Source organism: Phoxinus phoxinus (genome assembly GCF_949152265.1).
Source record: "Phoxinus phoxinus genome assembly, chromosome: 18".
Classification (NCBI taxonomy): Eukaryota; Metazoa; Chordata; class Actinopteri; order Cypriniformes; family Leuciscidae; genus Phoxinus; species Phoxinus phoxinus.
In genome coordinates this window covers 24,750,491-24,773,106 of record NC_136893.1, presented here as the reverse complement: position 1 = coordinate 24,773,106, position 22,616 = coordinate 24,750,491, and the positions used below count along the sequence as shown (strand labels likewise).

The window sequence follows — 22,616 nt, the reverse complement described above, 5'->3', positions numbered from 1 at the left end:
AAATTCTCTCGATTATTGTACATTTTTCACTCATACTTCCTTTATAAACACATTACATGCATTCTTATGTTAGCTTAGGGTCTTCTGAATCCATAGATACCAAACACATGGTGTTCCATCTCCATTACATATGGTTTATAAGCCCAAATGTAAAAATAGAGAAAACGGACCAAAAAGGGCTTATTAGTCCCCAGAGGGTTAACCACATATAATCGCAATAAGCTCAGTGTTTTGTTACTTTCGATAATAACCAAGGTGTAATCTAAGCAAGGTGTAGTCTATTTGATCACGAAATTCAAACATTAAATGTCGTTTTGGCGTTCTTTGATGTGGTGTGACAGACCACTGTACTAGCTCCTCATTTCAAGCGGTAGTGCGAGGGCGAGTAAACGCGATCATCTCTTCCTCAGAAGAGACAAGATCTTTGCCTCTGGAGACAGTCCCTCCCCGTGGTCCAGGTGCTTCAGAAGGTCGGCCTGGTAACCCTGCACAATTGCTGTAGTGTGCAGTGCTCCAAGGGCCTGACCTGCCGCTGCGTAGGACTTGGGAAGATCTGGAAAGGCATAGAGGGCAAGACCGGTGCCTTCAGAGAAGACTTGGGAGCGATGGCTTCAACTTGGGGCATCTTCTCATGCATATCTGTGCTCACATAGCCCCTCTATGTTCGAATAATTTGACGTGACGGAGGTGACTATGCGAGCTGAATTCCCAATGATCTCAATACCTTACTATGGAGATCAGGGAGAAACAATCCATATGAGGTGATGCCTGGCTCCCAGCGGAGAGAGCCGAGGAAGAGCAGCAGAGCTCCTCGAGAGCTGAACCAACCGTGCTCCCAAACAGATGACACAGAGTTTGTGTGTCGTCCACTGTAATAAATCAGGGACGCAGTGGAACACAACTTCTTCCTTTTTTTCTTTTTTTTTTTTACAAATGAACACACAAACTTTTTCTCTTTCTCACACACACAAACAAAGTGCCTTCTTGAAGACAAAGAAGCTGTTAACGCAGGTGCCCTTTTGAAGTCGCACCAGTGATGTATGACTGCGGTAGCCAATAACATCGGCGCGATTTCACACGTTTCAGACAACTGCGCACACTGAAGACATTCCCATAGTGTCCACGCCATGTCTCAGCGTCGAAAGGGCAATGTAGAGTTAAACTGGGATTTCTGTCTGCACAGAGGTACCTAATATTTCACATTAAAGAAGTTACATTAACTGTGTACTTGCTGCTAATTTATTGCTACGAGCCTTTGAATTGGGCAAATTCACAGATTTGTTGTTCATTAAATGTGCTGCAGCAGCCCAATACCTTGTAAACCACACTTTCTTTCATGCTGTGCACCCTGATTTCTGGTGTTTGTCTAGTAGCCAGGCAGTCAGATTAGAAATTGGTGATTTTAGCCAGTGCTTGCCATTTCTGCATGTAGCAGATCGGTCATGAATGGACTGTGTGGGGTCCCCACTAGCCTAGATCTTGATTTTATAAAGGCTAATGTTATTTCTGTTTTATTTGTGGGTACAAAGGGGTGCCATACACAAGCATGGAGTCATGTTGTTTGTATTTATTTATCAGGCCTCTAAAGTGCTCAAAATCAGGTAATTGAATAGTTGTTTCTTTAAGTATTCAGTTACATTAAAGATGTTTTCTTAATGCGAGTAACTCAAAGTAGGGGAGTTGTCAGCATTTATTTTTAGGTCCTGAAGGATTTATTTTTTGGCTCAGGTACAGTAATACGTTCAAGTCTATATTCTATGTGTCCTGTCATCGCTGTATGAAATTGCTTTTGTGATCTTCTGTCTGGATGTTTTATTTGTGGCTTAATGTGGGTGGGCAGGAGTGAGCGTGACCATTTTTTTTTTGTTCCCCTGAATGGGGGAGGTTGAGGCTTTTGGCCAGAGAGGGTGTCCGCAAACGCTCTCTCACATGCAGGCCGGCGCGTCTTTCTGAGTCCTCTCAAGCTGATGGTGATATCTGACTTCCTCTCTCTCTTTTATCCAGTCTTCTCCTCCCCTCTTGTGTTGAGATGAGGTCTCAAGTGTGCCAATTCCACCCTGAAAATGATATTTACCCTCTTTTATTCTGTTGTCCCCTCTCTTCTTCTGTGTCTCACTTTCAGAGCGTCCTCACTATTTTGGGACAGCGAGTATCTATGCACTACAGCGACCCAAAGCCCCGTGCAAATGAAGACTGGCTCTGCAATAAGGTAACTTTCTTAATGTTCTTTACTTCAATAATTAAAGAATTATGTTTAATTAAGTCTTAGTGTACCTTAAAGGGATAGTTCACCTTTAAATTAAAATTATGTCTTCATTTACTCACCCTGGTGTTGTTCTAATGCAGAATTGCCCATTCAATTTTGGGCCACAAAAGAAGAATTGTTAAAAAATAACCCGCGTGCTCGTCCATATAATGGCAGTGAATAGTGACCAGCAGCAAGTGTAACGGAGGCCTCCCGGGGCGACGGGGGTTGCTTTCCAACAGGTGTTTTACCATTCGTTGTAAAACTGTGGACCTATTTTTTTGAAACGCATCACACCCATTCTTCCGTTGAGAGCTGGAAAACTACGATAAAACCTGTTGGAAAGCATCTTTTGCAGCGCATCTTTTCATCTTTTCAGTGAACACCCCTGACCACTCGGTGAGTTTCACGTCTTTGTAAATGAAAGTAAATTTTTAAAGTAAAACTTTGTAAATTTTTAATGCGTTTTAGGAAGGATTATTCCAGTGCACCTATGCAGCCATTGTGGAGGTGGGGGGGAAAGCGAAAGAAACCGAAAATTCTCGGGACAGCAGCATGTGTCTAAATTTTAAACTTAACCGTTCTATTTCATCAGAAACGATCTGAAAACAGGGCTTTAAGTGTAAAATACCGAACTTGTCCTTTAACTGAAATCCGCGTTTTGAACAAATCATTTGATTCAATGAATGAATCGGCCGTTTGAACAAATCGTTGAATAAATGACTCCAACAACTCGCTTATTAAGACAGTGACTTACTGCCACCTACTGGCGGGTTTAGTTTCATATTTAAAGTACCCTTTAATTAAAATGTTAAAATTATAAATCATTTCATATTTAAATATTGAATAGCTTTATTTATACAATTGCAAATTAAGTGTAAATATAGTAATGCCAGTTTGGATGCCGCTTCTGTCACCTCTGCACTGCAAGGATGGATTTTGATTTAATTATTTAATTTGACAGTGGTACGGTCTTATTCTAATAGAATTTAATTTGAATGTTAGAATTTGACATAAAAGGTGATGCATACCTCTAAATACGTTTAGAAATAATTTCCATATTTAGGTGAAAATGCCACTGGAAATCAATTTTTTAGGTGGCAAATATTGCCCCTTAATAATTTTTTTAATTTCAGTCACTACTGTGAACTGACCACTGCATAGATAGAATATGTTAAATATGAATATCTTCGTGAGTCTGCTGTCAACAACAGGCCTAAACCAGCCATGGTACCAGTGCAAAATCAGTAAAATATCATCTAATTATTATCAACAAAACTTTGAAAATATTAAGAGTTTTTTGTTAATATTGCACACCCCTAATGTACGGTATTAATTTTGATTTCTTCAGCACATTTAAAAAATGTGCAGGTACCCTGGTAAACCTCACTCCTCTGATCTCAATCTAGCGACAAATGCTAGAGGCTGCAGTCTTTAGTCTCCTTGTTAGAACGCCTGACTCTCGCGCCGGAGACTCGGGTTCGAGGCCCGCACAGAGTAGGACCCGGATGGAGGGGTTTCACAAGCTTTTTAAAAAAGACTCAATGTATCACAGAATGATCCAGTACAACACGTCATATCATCCATGTAGGAATGTCACGAATCGTGATATACCGGTATTGATGATGATCATTGTATTAAAAAAATTAAATATAGTGTGTTGAAAAATACCGGTATTGGCGATAACCATAATATTTAAAATGAATAGAACACATATAATATGACTTAAATAATCCAGCGCCAGTATCTGGTTAACATCCCAATGTACAGTAGGTGGCGGTATTGTACCCCACTGATAGTTTCCTCCTGTCATAAAACACAAGCAGCGTGCAGAAAAGCATGTCGTCGGATCTGACTGACGAGGCGCTCTTCCCGCACTCCAAGAAAGTTAGCTCGACACTGTGGTCGTTTTTTTTGGTTTCCGCGAAAATGACTGAATCTACAAGAAAATGAATCACCACAGTCTGCAGTCTTGCCGATCAAATGTGTTTGCCTCATTGGTTCTCGCTCATTAATCAAGCTCGTTTGAGCTCCAGTAGAACCAATGAGGTTTGTTGCTCGTTAAACAAGTACGGTTGAGCTGCTGTTGAGCCTTCTTATTATTATATTTATGCATTTAAATAATATAATTATATTGATGTCACACTGGCTACGTTTACATGCATAACTTTTGTTTTAATCGGACTGAATTCGTTCCGATTGATGAATCTGAATGTTGTGTTTACATGAACACTAAACGTGATCGGGTCCATGTGCGCGTTTATATGTCGCTTCAAATTTTATTTCATTTTTTTGACATGCGCACTCTGCACAAATATACAGTTTCCCGGTGTTCGCACTTAATAACTATTCTCCTACGTTGATTCTTTATTTATTTTAAACAGCAGACTTAATATTTATCCATTTCTGGTCATAATTTGAAGTAAATGAGCACATGAACCGTTGTGCCATACGTGCTGCTTATATTTATCATCTGTCGTCTGTGGATGAGAATCCGAAACGAGGACTGGTGGGCATTGTCCTGCTCCACTTCACGTATGCGGAGGGAAAGGAGAATTTTAGGATGACGGGACACTCGTTTATATGACACTTTATTCATCAGGAAGAATGCACACGCCATTGCACATGTGCAGTCCTTTCAGTTTCGGTTTTCAATCCGATCAAGTGTTTACATGTCCTCTCTATCAGATTAGAAAAGGAATAACCAAGCCCTTTCAATCGGATCAAACTTTCATTCGGTTAGAGCTCATCCGGATCGATTAAGTTGTTTACATGAAGGCTTTTCAGTCCGATTGAGGCGTCTATACGATTACTAACGGATTATTTGGTTGCATGTAAATGTAGCCACTGATAGCCATGTGGAAAAAACATCCAAATTATGGTGCAGTTCTGTCCACAAACAATTGACCGTTCGCAAAGACCCGCTCCCCTTAGTTACTGTTGCTATGTCCGACAAGCTACGCCGCTCTCATGCCACAACATGTTCTTCTCACACTGTGAAAAACACATCGCGGAGCAGAGAGGAGACTGACAACACGCTGACAGACAGGACAGACCAGGTTACTTTTCAGTTATTTTTTATATTAAACATATTAAACAAAGTCTCACCTTTCAAATTCATTTTTTAAAAATAAATTTAAACAATAAATACGGTTTTGAGGCTCTTTAATGTGTCTGTCAGATCGCTGTAGAGCCTCAGTTAAAGCTGCTCGTGAACCGATCATCTCTTCCTTCTAGTTCATTTATAGCATCAAATAAACATGAATGAACAGAAGGAATGTTGTTTTAACCGCGGAAAGATGTCAGTACACTTCGCTTCTCAAGTTCAAATCCTCCCATGTTAATCTACTAACTCTCCTGACTGCTTCGTCAGACAAAATGGCGGATGGCGAAGTATGATTGGTCAGATAACCTGTCAATCAAGCTCCCTGCGAAGGGTTAATTGCATAGAAAACTTAGACCACATTAAATAATTATATATTTAATGTGTTCTGTGTCTGCCCGTTGATCAGTGTTTATGTGAAAAGTGAAGGAATTGTGTCTCTTCAGAAGACTTGGATAAAACTGCTCAATTCGCATTGATTACTTTTACACATTTTTCAAGATAAGCGAAAGTCATCTGGGTTTGGAACGACATAAAGCTGAGTATAGATGATGATAGAATGGTCATTTTTGATGAACTATCCCTTTAAGTGAACACATACTTCTAAGTGATGTGGTTGTCTTCTCAAACATGTGTTTTGATTGGCAGTGTGGCGTGCAGAACTTCAAACGAAGAGAAAAGTGTTTCAAATGCGGAGTTCCAAAATCAGGTGTGAATGGAAATTAATTTGTTGCAGTTCCTTTTCTCTCGCTCCAAATGGTGAAAACATGAATATTAATGTAAGTTCTTGCACATATGACTCTTTCTTTTCAGAGGCTGAGCTGAAACTCCTTCAGGTGCCAAAGACTTTACCTTTGGGGCAGTTAAAGGACTCCGCTCAGGGTTTACTCCCCCTCCCCATCATATACCAGACAGCATCTCCAATTCTCAACTTAAGCTCCTCATCCCAGGCTGCCGAGGTGGCCAATGACAGTAAGTCGCACACACGTTTAAAGGAGCACTCCACTTTTTTTTTGGAAATAGGCTCATTTTCCAGCTCCCCTAGAGTTAAACAGTTTTACCGTTTTCGAATCCATTCAGCCGATCTCCGGGTCTGGCGCTAGCACAGCTTAGCATAGATCATTGAATCTGATTAGACCGTTAGCATCTCTCTCAAAAAAATGACCAAAGAGTTTCGATATTTTTCCTATTTAAAACTTGACTCTTCTGTAGTTACATCGTGTACTAAGACCGACAGAAAATTAAAAGTTGCGGTACGGCAGCAGTTCCTTGATTATTACGCAGGAATGAGAGTATAGTTCCTAGTCATATTGGCCAAGAAAATCACAACTTTTCATTTTCTGCCGGTCTTAGTACACGATGTAACTACAGAAGAGTCAAGTTTTAAGAAGGAAAAATATTTTAACTCTATGGTCATTTTTTTTTTGAGAGAGATGCTAACGGTCTAATCAGATTCAATGATCTATGCTAAGCTATGTTAAAAGTGCTACCGCCAGACCCGGAGATCGGCTGAATGGATTCGAAAACGGTAAAACTGTTTAACTCTTGGGGAGCTGGAAAATGAGCCTATTTCTAAAAAAAGTGGAGTGTTCCTTTAACACTTTTACTTTAGGGTAAGACAGTGTTTACATCTGCGTCTGCATCTCTTCAGCTCTGATCCTGCGGAATCTGGGACCCCATACGACACTAGAGGCCATTTTGTCCGCTTTGGCCCCGTTTGCTACTCTCTCCCCTTCAAATGTTCGGCTCATCAAAGACAAACAGACACAGCTCAACCGAGGGTTTGCTTTCCTGCAGCTCACTACTATCGTGGTAAGACAGCAACTCCACTTTAGGGCTTTGACTCCGAACTTCGCTATTCGAATATAATTTGAATATTTAAAAAACCCGCAATACCGCTGTCACGTGACTTCTACCGCGGTCTGAGCTCGTCACCGTCATCACCGCAAAAAAAAGAAAGAAAAGAAAACATTGGCCTGCACATGTGTGCACGTTGTGTCTAATGACATGGATTATGTCTAATGACATTGTGTCTTCAAGGTTTTCTAAACAAAACTTATCAAACGATGGAGAAAATCCGACCTTTCGCAAGTTGGGGAGCGCGATGTTTCATGACGCATAATATAGATTCCATTCTAGAGATGTGCGGATGGGCTATTATTTCATCCGCAGCCGCATCACAAAACTCATCATCCGTTCACCATCAATCCGCACCAGCGTTTTTTTTTTACCAATTTTCAAAACTGCACCCGCCCGCCATCCGCTGATTGTTTAAGGTCTATGGGCGATGCAAGGCGCTGCTGCCGCGAGCCGCGAGGCTAGAAAGCTCTTGACTGTTCTAGAAAGGAGACTGATCCAATGCTGCAAAGATATTTAAAATAATTAATTAATTAATATCACAGAGTAAAGTCTTCTCTATGAAATGCAATGCAAGAGATCGCACGGGCGCCTCCACGTCCTGATTATATATCTGCTATATTTGCTTCTTATTTATGAATTCCAGGCAATTGGTTGATGAAACTTTCTACAAAACAAAACTTAATAAAGTGGTCAAAATCATCTCTGACCCATCTTATGATCTTACTCATGCTGTTCACTTTTCATATACCGGTAATCAACAATGATTTGTTTACTGCTATACCGCGGGAATTTCTTGCTTTTCAACCGCGGTAAGAAAAAATCCATACCGTCCCAGCCCTAGTTGTGAATCGCTAGCTCATTAGCAAGGCTATTCTTGGTCATCTGGGCTCCTGTAGGTATACCAAAACAATGGCGCATTTTTGATGAGAACTGGATAAAACCTGTCGAAATTATACTGTTTGTGTTTAATCCAGGGTCTGATTTTTAATGAAAAAACAAACAAACAGTAGTGACAGTGTTTTTCTTCTGAAAACATCATTGCCTGTCTATTGACATTGACTGATACACTGCCCTCTGGTGGATAAAACTTAAGTTTGATACCAATATAGGTCTTACTGAAGGCATTTAATGGTCCAAATAGTATTAATAAATATTACAATATATTCGACTATTATTAAACAAATGAACTTCGAATATGATTTTTGGGCAAAAGTCAAAGCCCTACTCTACTTGCAAATGGCATCTGCTTGTATGTGTTGTGGCCACAACTCCCCAACAAAACGTGTAAGACTAACACAAGCCGGTATTGTATGATGTTTTAGGAAGCTTCACAGCTGCTTCAGATCCTCCAGTCCCTGCAGCCTCCTCTCTCTATCGACGGCAAGCTCATCTCTGTCGAGTTTGCCAAGGGCTCCAAGCGGTACGAGTTCATGCTTTTCTAATGCCGATCCTGCAGCGTTACACGGATGGCATAGTTGTGTAATAGGAAAATGCAGTTCACAGATCACATTATTACTGTAATGTGTTACATGTATGTTATACAGTTGTGTGAGTGTTCTCTCTCTCTCTCTCTCTCTCTCTCAGCGATGTTTTTCTGGCAGATGGGAGTCGGGTGAGTGTGGCGACTGTAGCGAGTACAGCTATAGCCGCAGCTCAGTGGGCCGTCACGCAGGTACACACCGCACAGGGAAATGGCTCTATAACAGCAGAAAGACTCATATGCATGAAATGATTAACTCTAGTATCTTCTAATAGTGATGATGAATGCGCACCCAAGGTGTATACGCGGCCATGTTGCAAAGCAGATTGAATTGATATCAATTATTCCACTTAAACCACAGTTACAATTGTCAAGGTTTTGGACTGAAAATGCTCATGTGTTGAAATTGTTGAAAGTCACCGTTACTAGTTCAAAACTTACATGACAATGGGGAAAAATCTGTGGTGTGTAACTAATGTCAGAAACTATTTAACCCTTAAAGACCTAGAACATTTTTGGAGCACCTGACTCGCCTGTGTTTTTCTACCCCATTATAGCAGTCAGCATCCGGTGCCATATATCATTTTAAACAGGAGAACCTGAAGTTTCCATCTAGCTCAGTGATTATTCCCAATTTTACATTCATTTAGTCTTGGAATGGATGAATTTACAAAATTTAAGAAAAACGGTAGCACATTTTAAGTGATTTTTTTATTTTTTTACTCTACTCAAACAAATCCTCCTGAAGTTTGGATTTTTTCCTTTAGAACGTTTTACTTGGATATCCAGATGAAATTTTGACTACATGTAACAATCCCTAAGCAAGTTATAGCCATTTATTACAACATTATTATAGGAGATTTTTAGTGAAAAGTTTTTCAATTTACTGACAATGTAGGTGTGTCCAAAAAAGGTCAGCAAGTAAAATAAATAGAAAACATTGTAATAGAACACTGAAGCAAAATTGACATGTAAAAAAAAAAAAAAAAAAAAAATATATATATATATATATATATATATATATATATATAAACCAATCTGGGCATGAGGATGGGACTAAGCATCAACAATCATTTCTGTTTGGCTCAGAGAAACAAACGCATGGGTTTCTATGACGAATCAATGCTGATCAAAACCTGATGACGCAATCACATTCACTACGGAGCCTCTGAATGTCCACCTAGAAGCCACGAATCTCCTCTTTACGGGACTTTTTAAAGCATACAGATTGGAATAGCAGCTCAAAAGTTATTAAACAGTTATTAAACATTTAAGAACAATAGTTATTTTTAGTCGCCACCGGCTGTATAGGTCTTTAAGGGTTAATAGCCACACAAACTGAATGAGTCTCAACCAATCAATTTTTTTTTTTTATCTTTGAATATTACCACAATAATGACTAGTGGTGCAACTGGACATTTTTGGCTGAAAATTAATTTTTGGTTTTGGCAAACACATTTGTAAGGCTGAAATCATTGACCGAAACAGTGGTTTAATTATGTTCATTAAAGCGTGAATGAACATCAGAAGGTTTATTTAAAGAAACAGTGCAACCAACTAACAGATATGTAATCGCACAATCAGTGTTTCAACCGCAGAAAGATGTCGATACAATAGTCACGTGATACATTTACCTCAGGAAAACCATTCAGTGCCCATAAATTCATTAGCTAGCTAGAAAAATGTACTCTATAGAAGACCATTTTGATAAATATACTGTATGCAGTATATTTTACATTCATTATATTTTTATTTAACTTGCTTTCATATTTTTTTTATGTTTGTTTGAATAAATCTCTTGAAAACAAGCTATTTCAGCCATCATATTTATATTTCACCAACAAATTGGAGTAGAAAATTAATAAGTTTGTATAAAAACTGCCTTATGTGCAAACTAAATGTTTATAAACAGCTCATATTTTATTTCAGTGTTGGATTATTAAATACATTTGAAAAAAATGATTGATTATTAAAGTTTTCAGTTTTCAGCTAAATGAAAACGTTTCTGATTTTGTAAAAAAAAAAAAAAAAAAAATTGGTGCATCAGTAAAACTAACCCTTCACAGGTTTTTCCTGCATTGATTTTGCTCTTTGGATAACTAATGAACCTCTTAATAAATTTCAGCTTCTGTATTGACAGTTGCAGAACATATTTGTCCTCCATTCAGTGTTGAGATGTGATTTCTTTAACGCACTCAAATGTCTGGTTATGCTTCCAGACGGCGCAGCTCTCGGGCGCAGCTGCGAGTGGTGATTTCGGTGTGCACCAGCAGGGGGCAGCAGCTGTGTTTGGGCAGGAGGCCGTGCTGGGTGTCAGTGCAGAGGCACTGCCCTTTAAAGGGCCAGCGGCTGCGGGACTGACCAGCCACACTTTATTAGGCACTCCTGGCGGAGGAACTTCCTCCACAGGTAAAACCACAGCTCGGTTGCATCTGCTGTCACCTGTGGGTCTTTTATTGTAGTAAGTGTGAATGTGTATTCCACCACAGGAGAAACCTCCATATTGGCGCTCGCAGCATCCCACACCCAGCTTGTTGCGACGACAACCTCCACACAGGCCAACCAGGTAGAGCTCTGTTTTTTTACTCATAATTTTGATAGTAACCAAGAAAATCTAATTATATTTGTGTAAAAGCACTAATTGTCTGTGTGTATACCGTGTGTGTGTGTGTCTGTGCAAAGGCCCAGGTGGAGATCATTGGGAAACCTCAGCCTGCTACACTGAACCAGCCTGCCACACCTGGAACTGCTCTGGAGTGCCAGCAGTACCGTAAGCACACAGCCCACAACATTAAAGTGCTCCTGTTATGTTATTTTAAAGCAGGGTTCCTCAAACTCGGTCCTGGAGAGCCACTGTCCTGCACAGTTTAGCTCCAGCCCTGTTTAAACACACCTAGCTGTGAGTTTCTAGTAGGGATGCACCGATGTATCGGACGCCGATATTTATCGGCCGATTTTTGATTAATTTAACACCATTGGCATATCGGCAAAAGCATGAAAAAGGCAGATTTTTAGTTTATTAATTAATTGCTTGAAGGCAATGAGTTGCATATCTGTTGCATATTCAACGTTTTTCTCTGGGTAAAATAATTAAATACTTACCAAAACAAAATGAAATCTGTAAGAAATAAAATATAGTTTGTCAGATGTGGATCGGGGGGTGGGGAAGTTCACGTGACATTCACGTGAGAAATGCACGCTGAATAGGAGTCTCGGAAAAATGTCTGCGGTCTGGGCCTTTTTCAAAATCTCGGATAAAGACCAAAAAATCGCCATTTGTAACGAGTGTTCAGCTGAAATATCTAGAGGGGGTACCACGGCTAAGAATTTCAACACGTCTAATTTAATCTGCCACCTGAAAAAACATCCTGAACAGCATGCTGCGTTCCTCAGTGCTACCAAGAAAAAACTGCCGCCTCCCAGTGTTCCGACACCCTCTGTGGCCCAGGTATTTGAAAAAGTAAAAAAGTTTACTCAAGACAGCATCAAAGCAAAGGGAATTAACCAAAAACGTATAGAATTTATCGCACTGGACGATCAGCCGTTTTCCGTTGTGGAAGACGTGGGATTTCGGAGGCTTGTTGAACACCTTGAGCCACGTTACTCCCTACCTAGTCGGCGATATTTTTCGGACGTGTGCCTGCCAGACATGTACAATGTTGTAGCCGCGCATATACACGAGCTCTTGACCACTGATATTTCAGCCATCAGTTTTACAACCGACATTTGGAGCTCTGATGTAAGCCCTACCTGTATGCTCAGTCTCACTGGGCAATGGATTGATAAAGATTTCAAATTGCAAAAAATATTGCTGCACGCACAGGAATTTACGGGTTCACACACCGCAGAGGCGATCTCTTCAACATTCAACACAATGCTTGAAACGTGGAAAATCGACAAAGTCAAGGTCCATGCAGTTGTCAGAGACAATGCAAGAAACATTACAAAGGCTATGGATGTCAGTAATGTCGCGAGTTTACCCTGCGTTGCGCACACTTTACAATTAGCTGTCAACGAGGGCTTGTTATGTCAACGGAGCATATCTGACGTGATAGCAATATGCCGACGAATAGTAGGCCACTTCAAGCATTCCCCGCTCGCGTACTCGCGCTTACACAGTGTCCAAATTCAGATGGGAATGCAACCAAAAATTCTTCAGCAAGACGTTTCAACAAGGTGGAACAGTACTTTTTATATGCTGAGAAGCCTCTTGGATCAAAAGCAAGCAATCGCGGCTTATAGTGCAGATTATGTTCTGCCTGTGACATTAACTGCCCATCATTGGTGTTTAATTGAGAACACAGTTTCTATTCTTTACCCATTTGAGCAACTAACGAGGGAGATGAGTGCATCTGGAGCATCTGCAGCGGATGTGATTCCATCAATTGTTGCGCTAAAGCGGCTACTGAGCAAGGACCTTGAAACTGACCAGGGAGTAAAAACCACCAAAAAAACACTACTAGATGCGGTGACAAAGCGTTTTGCTAAAAATGACTCAGAACCTCAGAATTGTATCGCAACACTGTTAGACCCAAGATACAAAGATAACTACTTCGACACTGACAAAAAGCAGGCAGTTCGCATGATGCTGCAAGCACAGCTGGATTTGAGCGACGAAAGTGACGGAAACCCCGCGGTGCGCCACACAGAGGACAACCCAAAAGCCAAAAAGTCGCGCAAGGACAGTGAACATGCACCCAGTCTGTGTGACATGTTCGACGAAGTTCTGGAGGAAAATTTATCACATGGATTTAGGATTAACCCTACCATGCCACAAATGGATGCCTACCTCGCAGAAATCCCAATTGAAAGAAATGAGAATCCTCTTCAATACTGGTGTGTCAATCAAGGTCGCTTTCCGTCTCTTGCGCAAACTGCACGCAAGTATTTGTGTGCACCGAGCACAAGCACCGACAGTGAACGATTGTTCAGTGCTGCGTCCAATGTCTTGGACAGTAAAAGAAACCGACTGCACTGTGAAAAAGCAGAAAAATTTATTTTTATAAAGAAGAACCTGCCCCTGTTTCTAAAGCAGCGACCTTAATACTTGATAACAGCAAATGGACTGAATGAACTGTTCATGAGTTTGAAGTTTGTCATGTCATATTCTTAAATCTTTGTTAAACAGATCTATGTTCATTTAAAATGATTTAATGTTTAGTGTGCACCATGCACAATGACTGAATGAACTGTTCATGAGTTTGAAGTTCGTCATGTCATATTTTTTATATTTATGTTAAGCAGGTCTATGTTCATTTAAAATGATTTAATGTTTAGTGTGCACCATGCATAACGACTGAATGAACTGTTCATGAGTTTGAAGTTCGTCATGTCATATTTTTTATATTTATGTTAAGCAGGTCTATGTTCATTTAAAATGATTTAATGTTTAGTGTGCACCATGCATAACGACTGAATGAACTGTTCATGAGTTTTTAAGCTAAGTTGTTTTAAATATGATTCAGTTGTTAAGAAGGAATGTTTTATTGCAAAAAAACTCTTTGAAGTTTGTCATGTGATATTTTTTATCTTTATGTTAAACAGATCTATGTTCATTTGAAATTATTTAATGTTCTAGTCCAACATGCACAACTACTGAATTAACTGTTCATGAGTTATTAAGCCATTTTATCATAATAGTTTTAAATATGATTCTATTGCTAAGAAGTAATCAAATATGAGTTAATGTTGTTAAATAAATAAATATTGGATAGCAAAAATCACCTCTGAACGTTGTCATGTTGTCTTATTGTATTTTTTTTATCATTGTGCCTCTCTTATAATGCTGGTCAGATTAATGTTAAATGGATCCAATCCATGTTCAGTGAAAATAATTTGATGCAGAAATAAACTAGCTAGTACTGAATAGTATTGTATGCAAGTGACAAATATCGGTATCGGAATCGGTATCGGCCAGTAGTTGTTTGTTGAAATCGGTATCGGCCCAAAAAAATCCTATCGGTGCATCCCTAGTTTCTAGTGATCCTGAAGACATTGATTAGCTTGTTCAGGTGTGTTTGATCAGGAGCTAAACTCTGCAGGACAGAGGCCCTCCAGGACCGAGTTTGAGAAACCCTGTTTTAAAGGGATGGTTCAGAGTAATTTCAACCTAGGGTCCTTTGCACCATGACCTCGAGCCAAACACCCCATCCCAGAAGCTTTTTTCCCCTTGGTCGAACATCATTAAAGTTAGAGCTTATTTAGAGATATCAGCCGAATGTCTTAATGCAGGCGCTTAATGTATCTCGTGAATTACGCCACTAATAATGCCCGGATTGGTACCAGACTTCTACAGTAGTACAAATGGGTTCTGTACTCATAAAACGAGGCATTGGAAAGTTTGTTAGTACATCAGCAGTTAAATAACACTTGCCTGATGGCGTATGCTACCGCTAACACGGACGTCAAGGTCACTTCTGTGATTTGGGAAAAGCCCGTAAAAGTCCTGGCTGAGAGAGATGCATGAGGATGTAGTGTAACGACGCCCAGTTCCAGGAATGCACTAATATTTTGTTGGTAGTACCAGTTTGCAACAACTATTAGTTAACACTAAGTTGTCAACACTTAATGTCTCTGAAACGGTTTGATAAAATGTTCTGTCTCTAAATCCCTTCTTCACTTCTACTCTGCTCTGATTGGTCAGATGACCCAGTTTGTTGTGATTGGTCTACTCTGCTCTGATTGGTCAGATGACCCAGTGTGTTGTGATTGGTCTACTCTGCTCTGATTGGTCAGATGACCCAGTGTGTTGTGATTGGTCTACTCTGCTCTGATTGGTCAGATGACCCAGTGTGTTGTGATTGGTCTACTCTGCTCTGATTGGTCAGATGACCCAGTGTGTTGTGATTGGTCTACTCTGCTCTGATTGGTCAGATGACCCAGTCTGTTGTAAATGGTCTACTCTGCTCTGATTGGTCAGATGACCCAGTCTGTTGTGATTGATCTACTCTGCTCTGATTGGTCAGATGACCCAGTCTGTTGTGATTGATCTACTCTGCTCTGATTAGTCAGATGACCCAGTCTGTTGTGATTGATCTACTCTGCTCTGATTGGTCAGATGACCCAGTCTGTTGTGATTGATCTACTCTGCTCTGATTGGTCAGATGACCCAGTCTGTTGTGATTGGTCAGATGGCCCAGTCTGTTGTGATTGGTCTACTCTGCTCTGATTGGTCAGATGGCCCAGTCTGTTGTGATTGGTCTACTCTGCTCTGATTGGTCAGATGGCCCAGTCTGTTGTGATTGGTCAGATGACCCAGTCTGTTGTGATTGGTCTACTCTGCTCTGATTGGTCAATTTACATTCACAAACCGCTATATTACACACTACATGAAAGGTAATATTCAAAAAGCATAATATGGGGCACTTTAATATTTAATGTTTTGTAGTTACTTTAGCAAACCTAATGAATTCTTTCCTCTTCCCTTCAGCGGACCCTGACGTGTCCACATACCATTACGATGAGGGCTCTGGTTATTATTATGACCCTCTTACAGGCCTCTACTATGACCCAAATTCACAGGTAATAAAAAAGGCTTTGGGATTGCAGAGCACAGTTTATGAAGCGTGTGCCGCTGCTGCATACACCAGTATCCTGGAGTATCTGCTAATTTACAGATGTATATTGTACATGTATAGATTAGAAGGGGCATAAATCATATGTATTTGTTTTTAAAGAATAAAATATTGTTCAACACCTTAAAAGGAATAGTGAAAAGTTGACATATTTTAAATATTGTTTTTAATCAAATTGTACCAGCATCAAGGTCATCTTTAAGCTGAAAGACTGTTTAATGCTGTTTAAAGATGGCATACATGTATTTACACTATTGCCACTGGTGATTGTCATTTAAACCTTTCTGGATCCGCCATCAAATTGAAGTTTAATTATATCAAGTGCTGTGAGAAAAGGCTATAAATCTCCACCTCCAACGTCCTCACACACAATATAGCCGACTAGCCGAGACTCCTTCTTAGGTGTGACGTAATGACGCTAAGACATACTCGAATTTACAAAAAAAATTACAAAACTTATAATAATGTTTTAACACTGGAATTAAAAACATTATTAAAAGCTCACCGTTTTGAATCGAGCTAAGGCAAGCAGGTAGTCGTTTTGAACAATGGCTGAATATGTATTTGCTCAAATTTATTTTGGATCATTTTTAACCCAAAAAAGTTACGGACTGCAGCTTTAAGTAATAGTAAGTGTTACCAAGTATTATTATGACAGAAATAATTTTCAGATTCAGGATTCGGTCAGTGATTGCGCACGTAATAAAACTACGGTGTTTAGCTTTGTCTAATCTAAACGCCTCTGATTGGCCACTGCATTCATAAGCTCAACAGATACATGTGGGATTGGTCATAATGCACATCGCCGCATAAAACAACATAAAAATAAATCTGATGCGACGTGCAGATCTAAATGTAATGCCGCAATCAACACGTTTCATTCATTTTCACTTTAATCACAACAGTCGTAATAGATTTAGTTTAATTGTGCAGGGGAATTTTATGCCCGCTTATCTATTATGAGCTTTTTTTTGTTCAGTTTGGTGTCATTTTTGCCCCAAGCCCACATTGATTTCCAACTCTGATTCAGGAGAGTTTAATTGTGTAAGGTTCTTGGGTCTTTATTTGATGACCAGGCTTACTGCGCAACTTAATACTAATTCTATACAAGCGTACTGATACTGCAAATGTTTTCTGTTTGTTTTGTGATGTTCTTCTAGTACTATTATAATCCCCATACGCAGCAGTACATGTACTGGGATGGGGAAAGCCACACGTATGTTCCTGCCCCATCACAATCGTCCGACGACGCCACAGACCCGGCGGGAGTGACCTCTGACCTTTCAGGTGCTCCCAACAGCGGCAAGGACAAGAAGGACAAGCCCAAGAATAAGACGGCACAGCAGGTACACCCTCAAACTACTTAAAAGTCACCATGAAATCAAGAATGTGTTTACTGGCGCAACCTGTCACTCACACTCAATTCCCCAAGGACAAAATCAAGTCCTGTCCTACTTTTCTTTTTTTTTCATGCCGACTTTAAATGAAAGGTGTTCAGAAATCAGAACTGCTTGTGAATTATTTCGCATGTTCAGGTTTAAGCCTAAAGTATACTTCAGTTTCTGCTGAAACACACAGCTTTTTTGATGCGTATGAGCAATAAAAGTCAGTTTGTACTAAAATGTCCCCTCACACAAACGCTGGTCAACTTGGCCGTCTGTTGTTGTTGTTGCCATCTTCACAAGTTTGCTGTTGTTTAATCTAATCGGTTTCTTTTCCGACTGTGAAACAACATGGCCTTGGCAGTGTAAAAAACGAAGTATACTGTGGGCTTTAGAGGGTGAGGTTTTGGTGAGACGGCTAGGGCTGTCGCGGTGAAGGAATTTCCCTTGCGGTAATTTTGAGTGGCTCAATAGCACGATATGCGGTATTATCGCCATTTATTTATTTATTAACTTTGAGCTCCACTTTTCAAGGCTCAGTTGATCAGCAATGCGTCGCATGGGTAACGCTGAAGCTGATGCTTCACTTAATAGAGACCAATGGCATTGATTCAATGCGTGACTCTCTGATTTTTTTTCCCGCGGCTTCCTCGCGCTGAGGAATGCTGACCAGCCATTCACGGTAAATACCCTTAAACGGTAAAAGGGAGATACGACAAATATTCCGCTTTCCTTGGACACGGCAACCTTTTCACGAATATATGACTTGACCTCAAAGACAGACACAGGTAATCGCAGTCGCACGCGCTCAGTCGATCTCTCTCATTCACTGTCTGTTTAGGCTTAAGTGCAAATCCATGAAGCCTCTGTACAAATGACCATGATAAACAGTCTTGTTATCATTATTAACTTATTTAACATTCAATATACATGCACAAAGTTCAAAACAGTAAGGGTATAGCCTTATGAAAAAAGAAAGCACGTGAATATCGCGGTTGCTGCGGTTACTTGCATTCCTCTGCGGTTTGCTTGTCAGTAGCACGGTACTACAATATTGCGGTTATCGTGACAGCCCTAGTCATTGAAACTGAGTATCCCTTCCTGATGTATCTGTGTGTCTCTCCAGATAGCCAAAGACATGGAGCGGTGGGCCAAAAGTCTGAACAGGCAGAAGGAGAATGGCCGATCATCCTCGTCCTCCTCGCTGAGCACTAACTCTCGATTGATGGCTCAGGGTAGACCCGATGACAGGCGGGAATCTGCCAGCGCGGACGCGGGATACGCCGTCCTGGAGATGAAGGTTGGGTTTTGTCTGACTAATGCCCTGCTGTTAAAATGCCACATCATGTCTGACTGATGGTGTGAAATAGGGCTGCGCAATATATCGAATTTATCGAAATATCACAAATGTATATATCGCAATATGCATATCGCAACAGCTTGCAATAAATGGGGTCATGAACAAAAGACACATTTTTTTTAGCTTTAATAAGTATCATATATTTAATTCATACAGTGAAAACTAAGCCATGTTTTATTTTTATATTTTATGATTCAGTATCTTTTATTAAATAAACCTAATGTAGGATAACCTGAAGCCCTGTGGTTTACACTGATGTTAAAATAACACTTCTTATGCTACAGTAAAACACTGATGTTCACTTTCAGAAGTTATAAGGATGTTTTCTTGTCATAAAAAGAATGTGAAACACATGTAGGTTATATCATTTTAAATATATTTTAAAGATAATTTAAGTTTATTTTACACACTTTAAGCATTATCGTATCGCATATCGAATATCGCATTATTTAAGGAGTTATCGCATATCGCATTTTTCTTCAATATCGCACAGCCCTAGGAAATCTCTTTTCTTTTTCTTGTTTCACACAGGGTGCCTTGCTGGAGAGACCTCAGATTCTGATGGAACAACAGATCAAACTTCTAGAAGAAAGAGAAGTGCGTTTAGTTTTTGCTTTGTTACCCTACGACCTCGATATACTCGTGGCAAAGTCCGTTTCCATTCTTCCATTCAATAACAAAATAAATGCATCAAAAATGGCAGCGGTGAGAAAACAGCGGTTAAGAAAGCATCTGATCATAGCGATGTGGATGTGTTTGCACCAGCTCTGCAATTCGGCACTCCAGTAGTCACGTCATATTTATCACTATAACACTTTATACAATATGTTGTTTAAAAGCCAGCAGGTTTACTGTATTAAACATGAAAAACGGTGTCAGTCTCGCTTTCAATTAGAAGTACAACCTCAGTTTCTGCTGTAAATCATCTCTCCAGTGTGTTCATGTTTTCACTCGCGTCTGACGTCGACAGACTGAACAGAAGAAATTAACCGGAGAAGAAGGCGGAGCCCCAGAGCCACGCCCACCTATATTACCTATTATCATTTATTGTGGCCTGATTTACTTTAAAATTACATCACACCAGTTCCTTCTGCGATTTCGCTTGGAGTATATTGAGCCCTTTACAATTTATATAATGCTGTTGTTTTTTAGCAATAGCAATTTTTTTTAGTATTTTGACTTGTTTTGTGTTTTATTCTGTGCATCTTTTTGTGTGTGCCGTTTGAAAATCATTGTCTAGTATTGGCACTGCGTGTTTTAAAAGTGTGGTTGTTTGTGGCGGTCCCTCAGCTGAGTCCTCCTCCGGGTCTGGTGTCCGGCTACAGCGCAGAGACGGACAGCGAGGAGGAGGCCGGAGAGCGAGAGGAGAGGCTGACGGACTGGTCTAAGCTGGCCTGTCTGCTGTGCAGGAGACAGTTCCCCAGTAAAGAGGCTCTGATCAGACATCAGCAGCTCTCGGAGCTTCACAGGGTGAGTGACGGCTGCAGATCTGACCACACATGAGCCTGAATGCAGAGATAGTGTTGTAATCATTTTTCCTACCCATACATTTAGATTTTGAAAGGAATATTAGCAATTTCAGTTAACTAAATTAAAACTATAAAACATTAAGTCCCCCTGTAGTCAATTGTATCCCTTATAACTCATCTTTGATCACCAAAATGTAATTGTTTTTTTCCTTTAAAAAAATTCTTCATGCCTTAAAATAGCTTGAATGTAACTCTACACCCTTGCCTCATTTAGTATGTGTGGTTCTATGAATATGCAAATGAGCCCCGCCTACTTTCACTCACTCACTCAGAGATCCACTCGTTGACGATCACACGTTGATCTGATTGGTTACAAGGTAGTGTGTGACGTCAGAAACACCAGCGATTTCACACCGTGTTTTTGAGACTGTCTTTGGTTCACTGCAGTTTTAAGCAGAAAATACTCAGCAATGTTGACATGAATTTACACATGGCTTGTCTTAAAGTACATTAAAAACACCACATAGACATAAAACAACATGAAAAGCTGGATTTTCGGACTTTAATTTACAAAAGCTGAAATATAATAAAATATTAATATTACACAGGAGCAGATTCACCTCAGATCTCGAATCTAAATACACATTGAACATTGTGAACAAACAAGTTTATTCTATAACAGATTGTTTTCAGTCACTCAGTATGTATTTTTTATAATGTTTAAATGGTGTAATATTTGTTAATTTGATTATGTGCTTCTCCATTTAGTTGCGAGTGCAGTGCGCTTACAGAGAGACGGTTGCCAATCAAATGAAATCATTTACACACAAAAAAGACAACTGCATTAGATAATGTTATGAGATTGTTTTAAAAAATATTTTGAAAATACAAATAAGAGATGTTGGGTGGAAAATGATACTTTTAAACGTGAAACTAAAGCACCAGTAGGTGGCGGCAAGTGACCGTATTAATGAGCGAGTCATTGAGTCATTCGTTTAAACGATTCGTTCAAACGGCTGATTCGTTCAAGAATGAGGCAGTTGTTTATGAATGGATCTTTGAATCAACCGATTCTTTTAAAACGCTGAAACATTTTCAATCCTGATGGTATTCAGGAAAACAGCACTAATATAAATATGAATAAATACCATAATGCTAAAATAACACCAGCAATAACTAGACTAACTGTGCTAGCGGTGCAAATAAACACTTGTACCAAGTGATTGTTCACACTCAGTCTGGTTTATTCATTTTTGTCTCGTTTTACTTTGGATATTTTTGCTGGCAAAAATTCAAGAATCCAAAATTCAGGTTGCAACAAGCAACCAATGAATGAAACGAATAATACATTCTGTCTTTATTCCTCTATGTGCAGCAAAACCTGGAGCAGAGGAGAGCCAGACCGGGCCAGCCGGAGGCACACGAGCGATCCGATACTGAGGTAAACCCATGCGTACATCTCCAGCCTCCTCTGATTATTCCCCACTTAAAGGTAGGGTAGGTCAGAATTGTCTAAAAAAACTTTTATTCAAATTTGTTTAAACTGTCTTTATATACCAATACATAATTAAAATGCAAGTACTCTGAAATAGAGAGTATAAAAAAACTGAGTGACTCTAGTGTATTTAATCTTCAATAAACACAGCTCATTAATTCCATTCACTCCCACCTAAAAACGTGGGCAGAGCCAATAATAGCGGCGGTAGTCATGGCGACGGAGAGTGACAGTCGCGCAAGCCAATCACTTGTTTCGTCCCGAATGGAATTAATGAGCTGTGTTTTTTGAAGATTAAATACACTATAGTCACTCAATTTTTATACTCTCTTTTTCAAAGTACTTACATTTTAATTATGTATTGGTATATAAAGACAGTTTAAGCCAATTTGAAAAAAAAGTTATTTAGACAATTCTGACCTACACAACCTTTAAGGAGAGACACGGCAGGCAAAAACAGTTTTTTTTTTTTTTTACTGGTCAATTTTGAGACCATTTGTCTTCAATAACATGTCTTCTTTCAGACTTGTGGTGAAAAAAAGTCAGAAATACACATTTAGGTCTTTATTTTACTACACTTTGTCAATTTGCGTCTGTAGATTTCTCCGAAATTCAACAAAAGTTGGTGTTATAAATCATCCGCTGCTC

General features: G+C 39.7%; 1 protein-coding gene across 3 annotated transcripts in view; it reads left to right on the top strand.

Annotated features, from left to right (window-relative positions):
• The window catches only part of rbm10 (RNA binding motif protein 10), a 51,324-nt gene that overhangs the window by 19,643 nt on the left and 9,065 nt on the right, over positions 1-22,616 (top strand). For all 3 annotated transcript variants that reach the window (XM_079588331.1, XM_079588332.1, XM_079588333.1), the window contains exons 7-21: positions 2,123-2,209; positions 5,997-6,057; positions 6,162-6,320; positions 7,000-7,160; positions 8,531-8,628; positions 8,793-8,880; positions 10,908-11,097; positions 11,178-11,254; positions 11,371-11,458; positions 16,118-16,209; positions 17,423-17,608; positions 18,771-18,944; positions 19,536-19,601; positions 20,295-20,474; positions 21,849-21,914. In XM_079588331.1, coding sequence (XP_079444457.1) covers positions 2,123-2,209; positions 5,997-6,057; positions 6,162-6,320; positions 7,000-7,160; positions 8,531-8,628; positions 8,793-8,880; positions 10,908-11,097; positions 11,178-11,254; positions 11,371-11,458; positions 16,118-16,209; positions 17,423-17,608; positions 18,771-18,944; positions 19,536-19,601; positions 20,295-20,474; positions 21,849-21,914 — 1,773 coding nt within the window. The remainder of the gene's footprint in view (positions 1-2,122; positions 2,210-5,996; positions 6,058-6,161; positions 6,321-6,999; positions 7,161-8,530; positions 8,629-8,792; positions 8,881-10,907; positions 11,098-11,177; positions 11,255-11,370; positions 11,459-16,117; positions 16,210-17,422; positions 17,609-18,770; positions 18,945-19,535; positions 19,602-20,294; positions 20,475-21,848; positions 21,915-22,616) is intronic.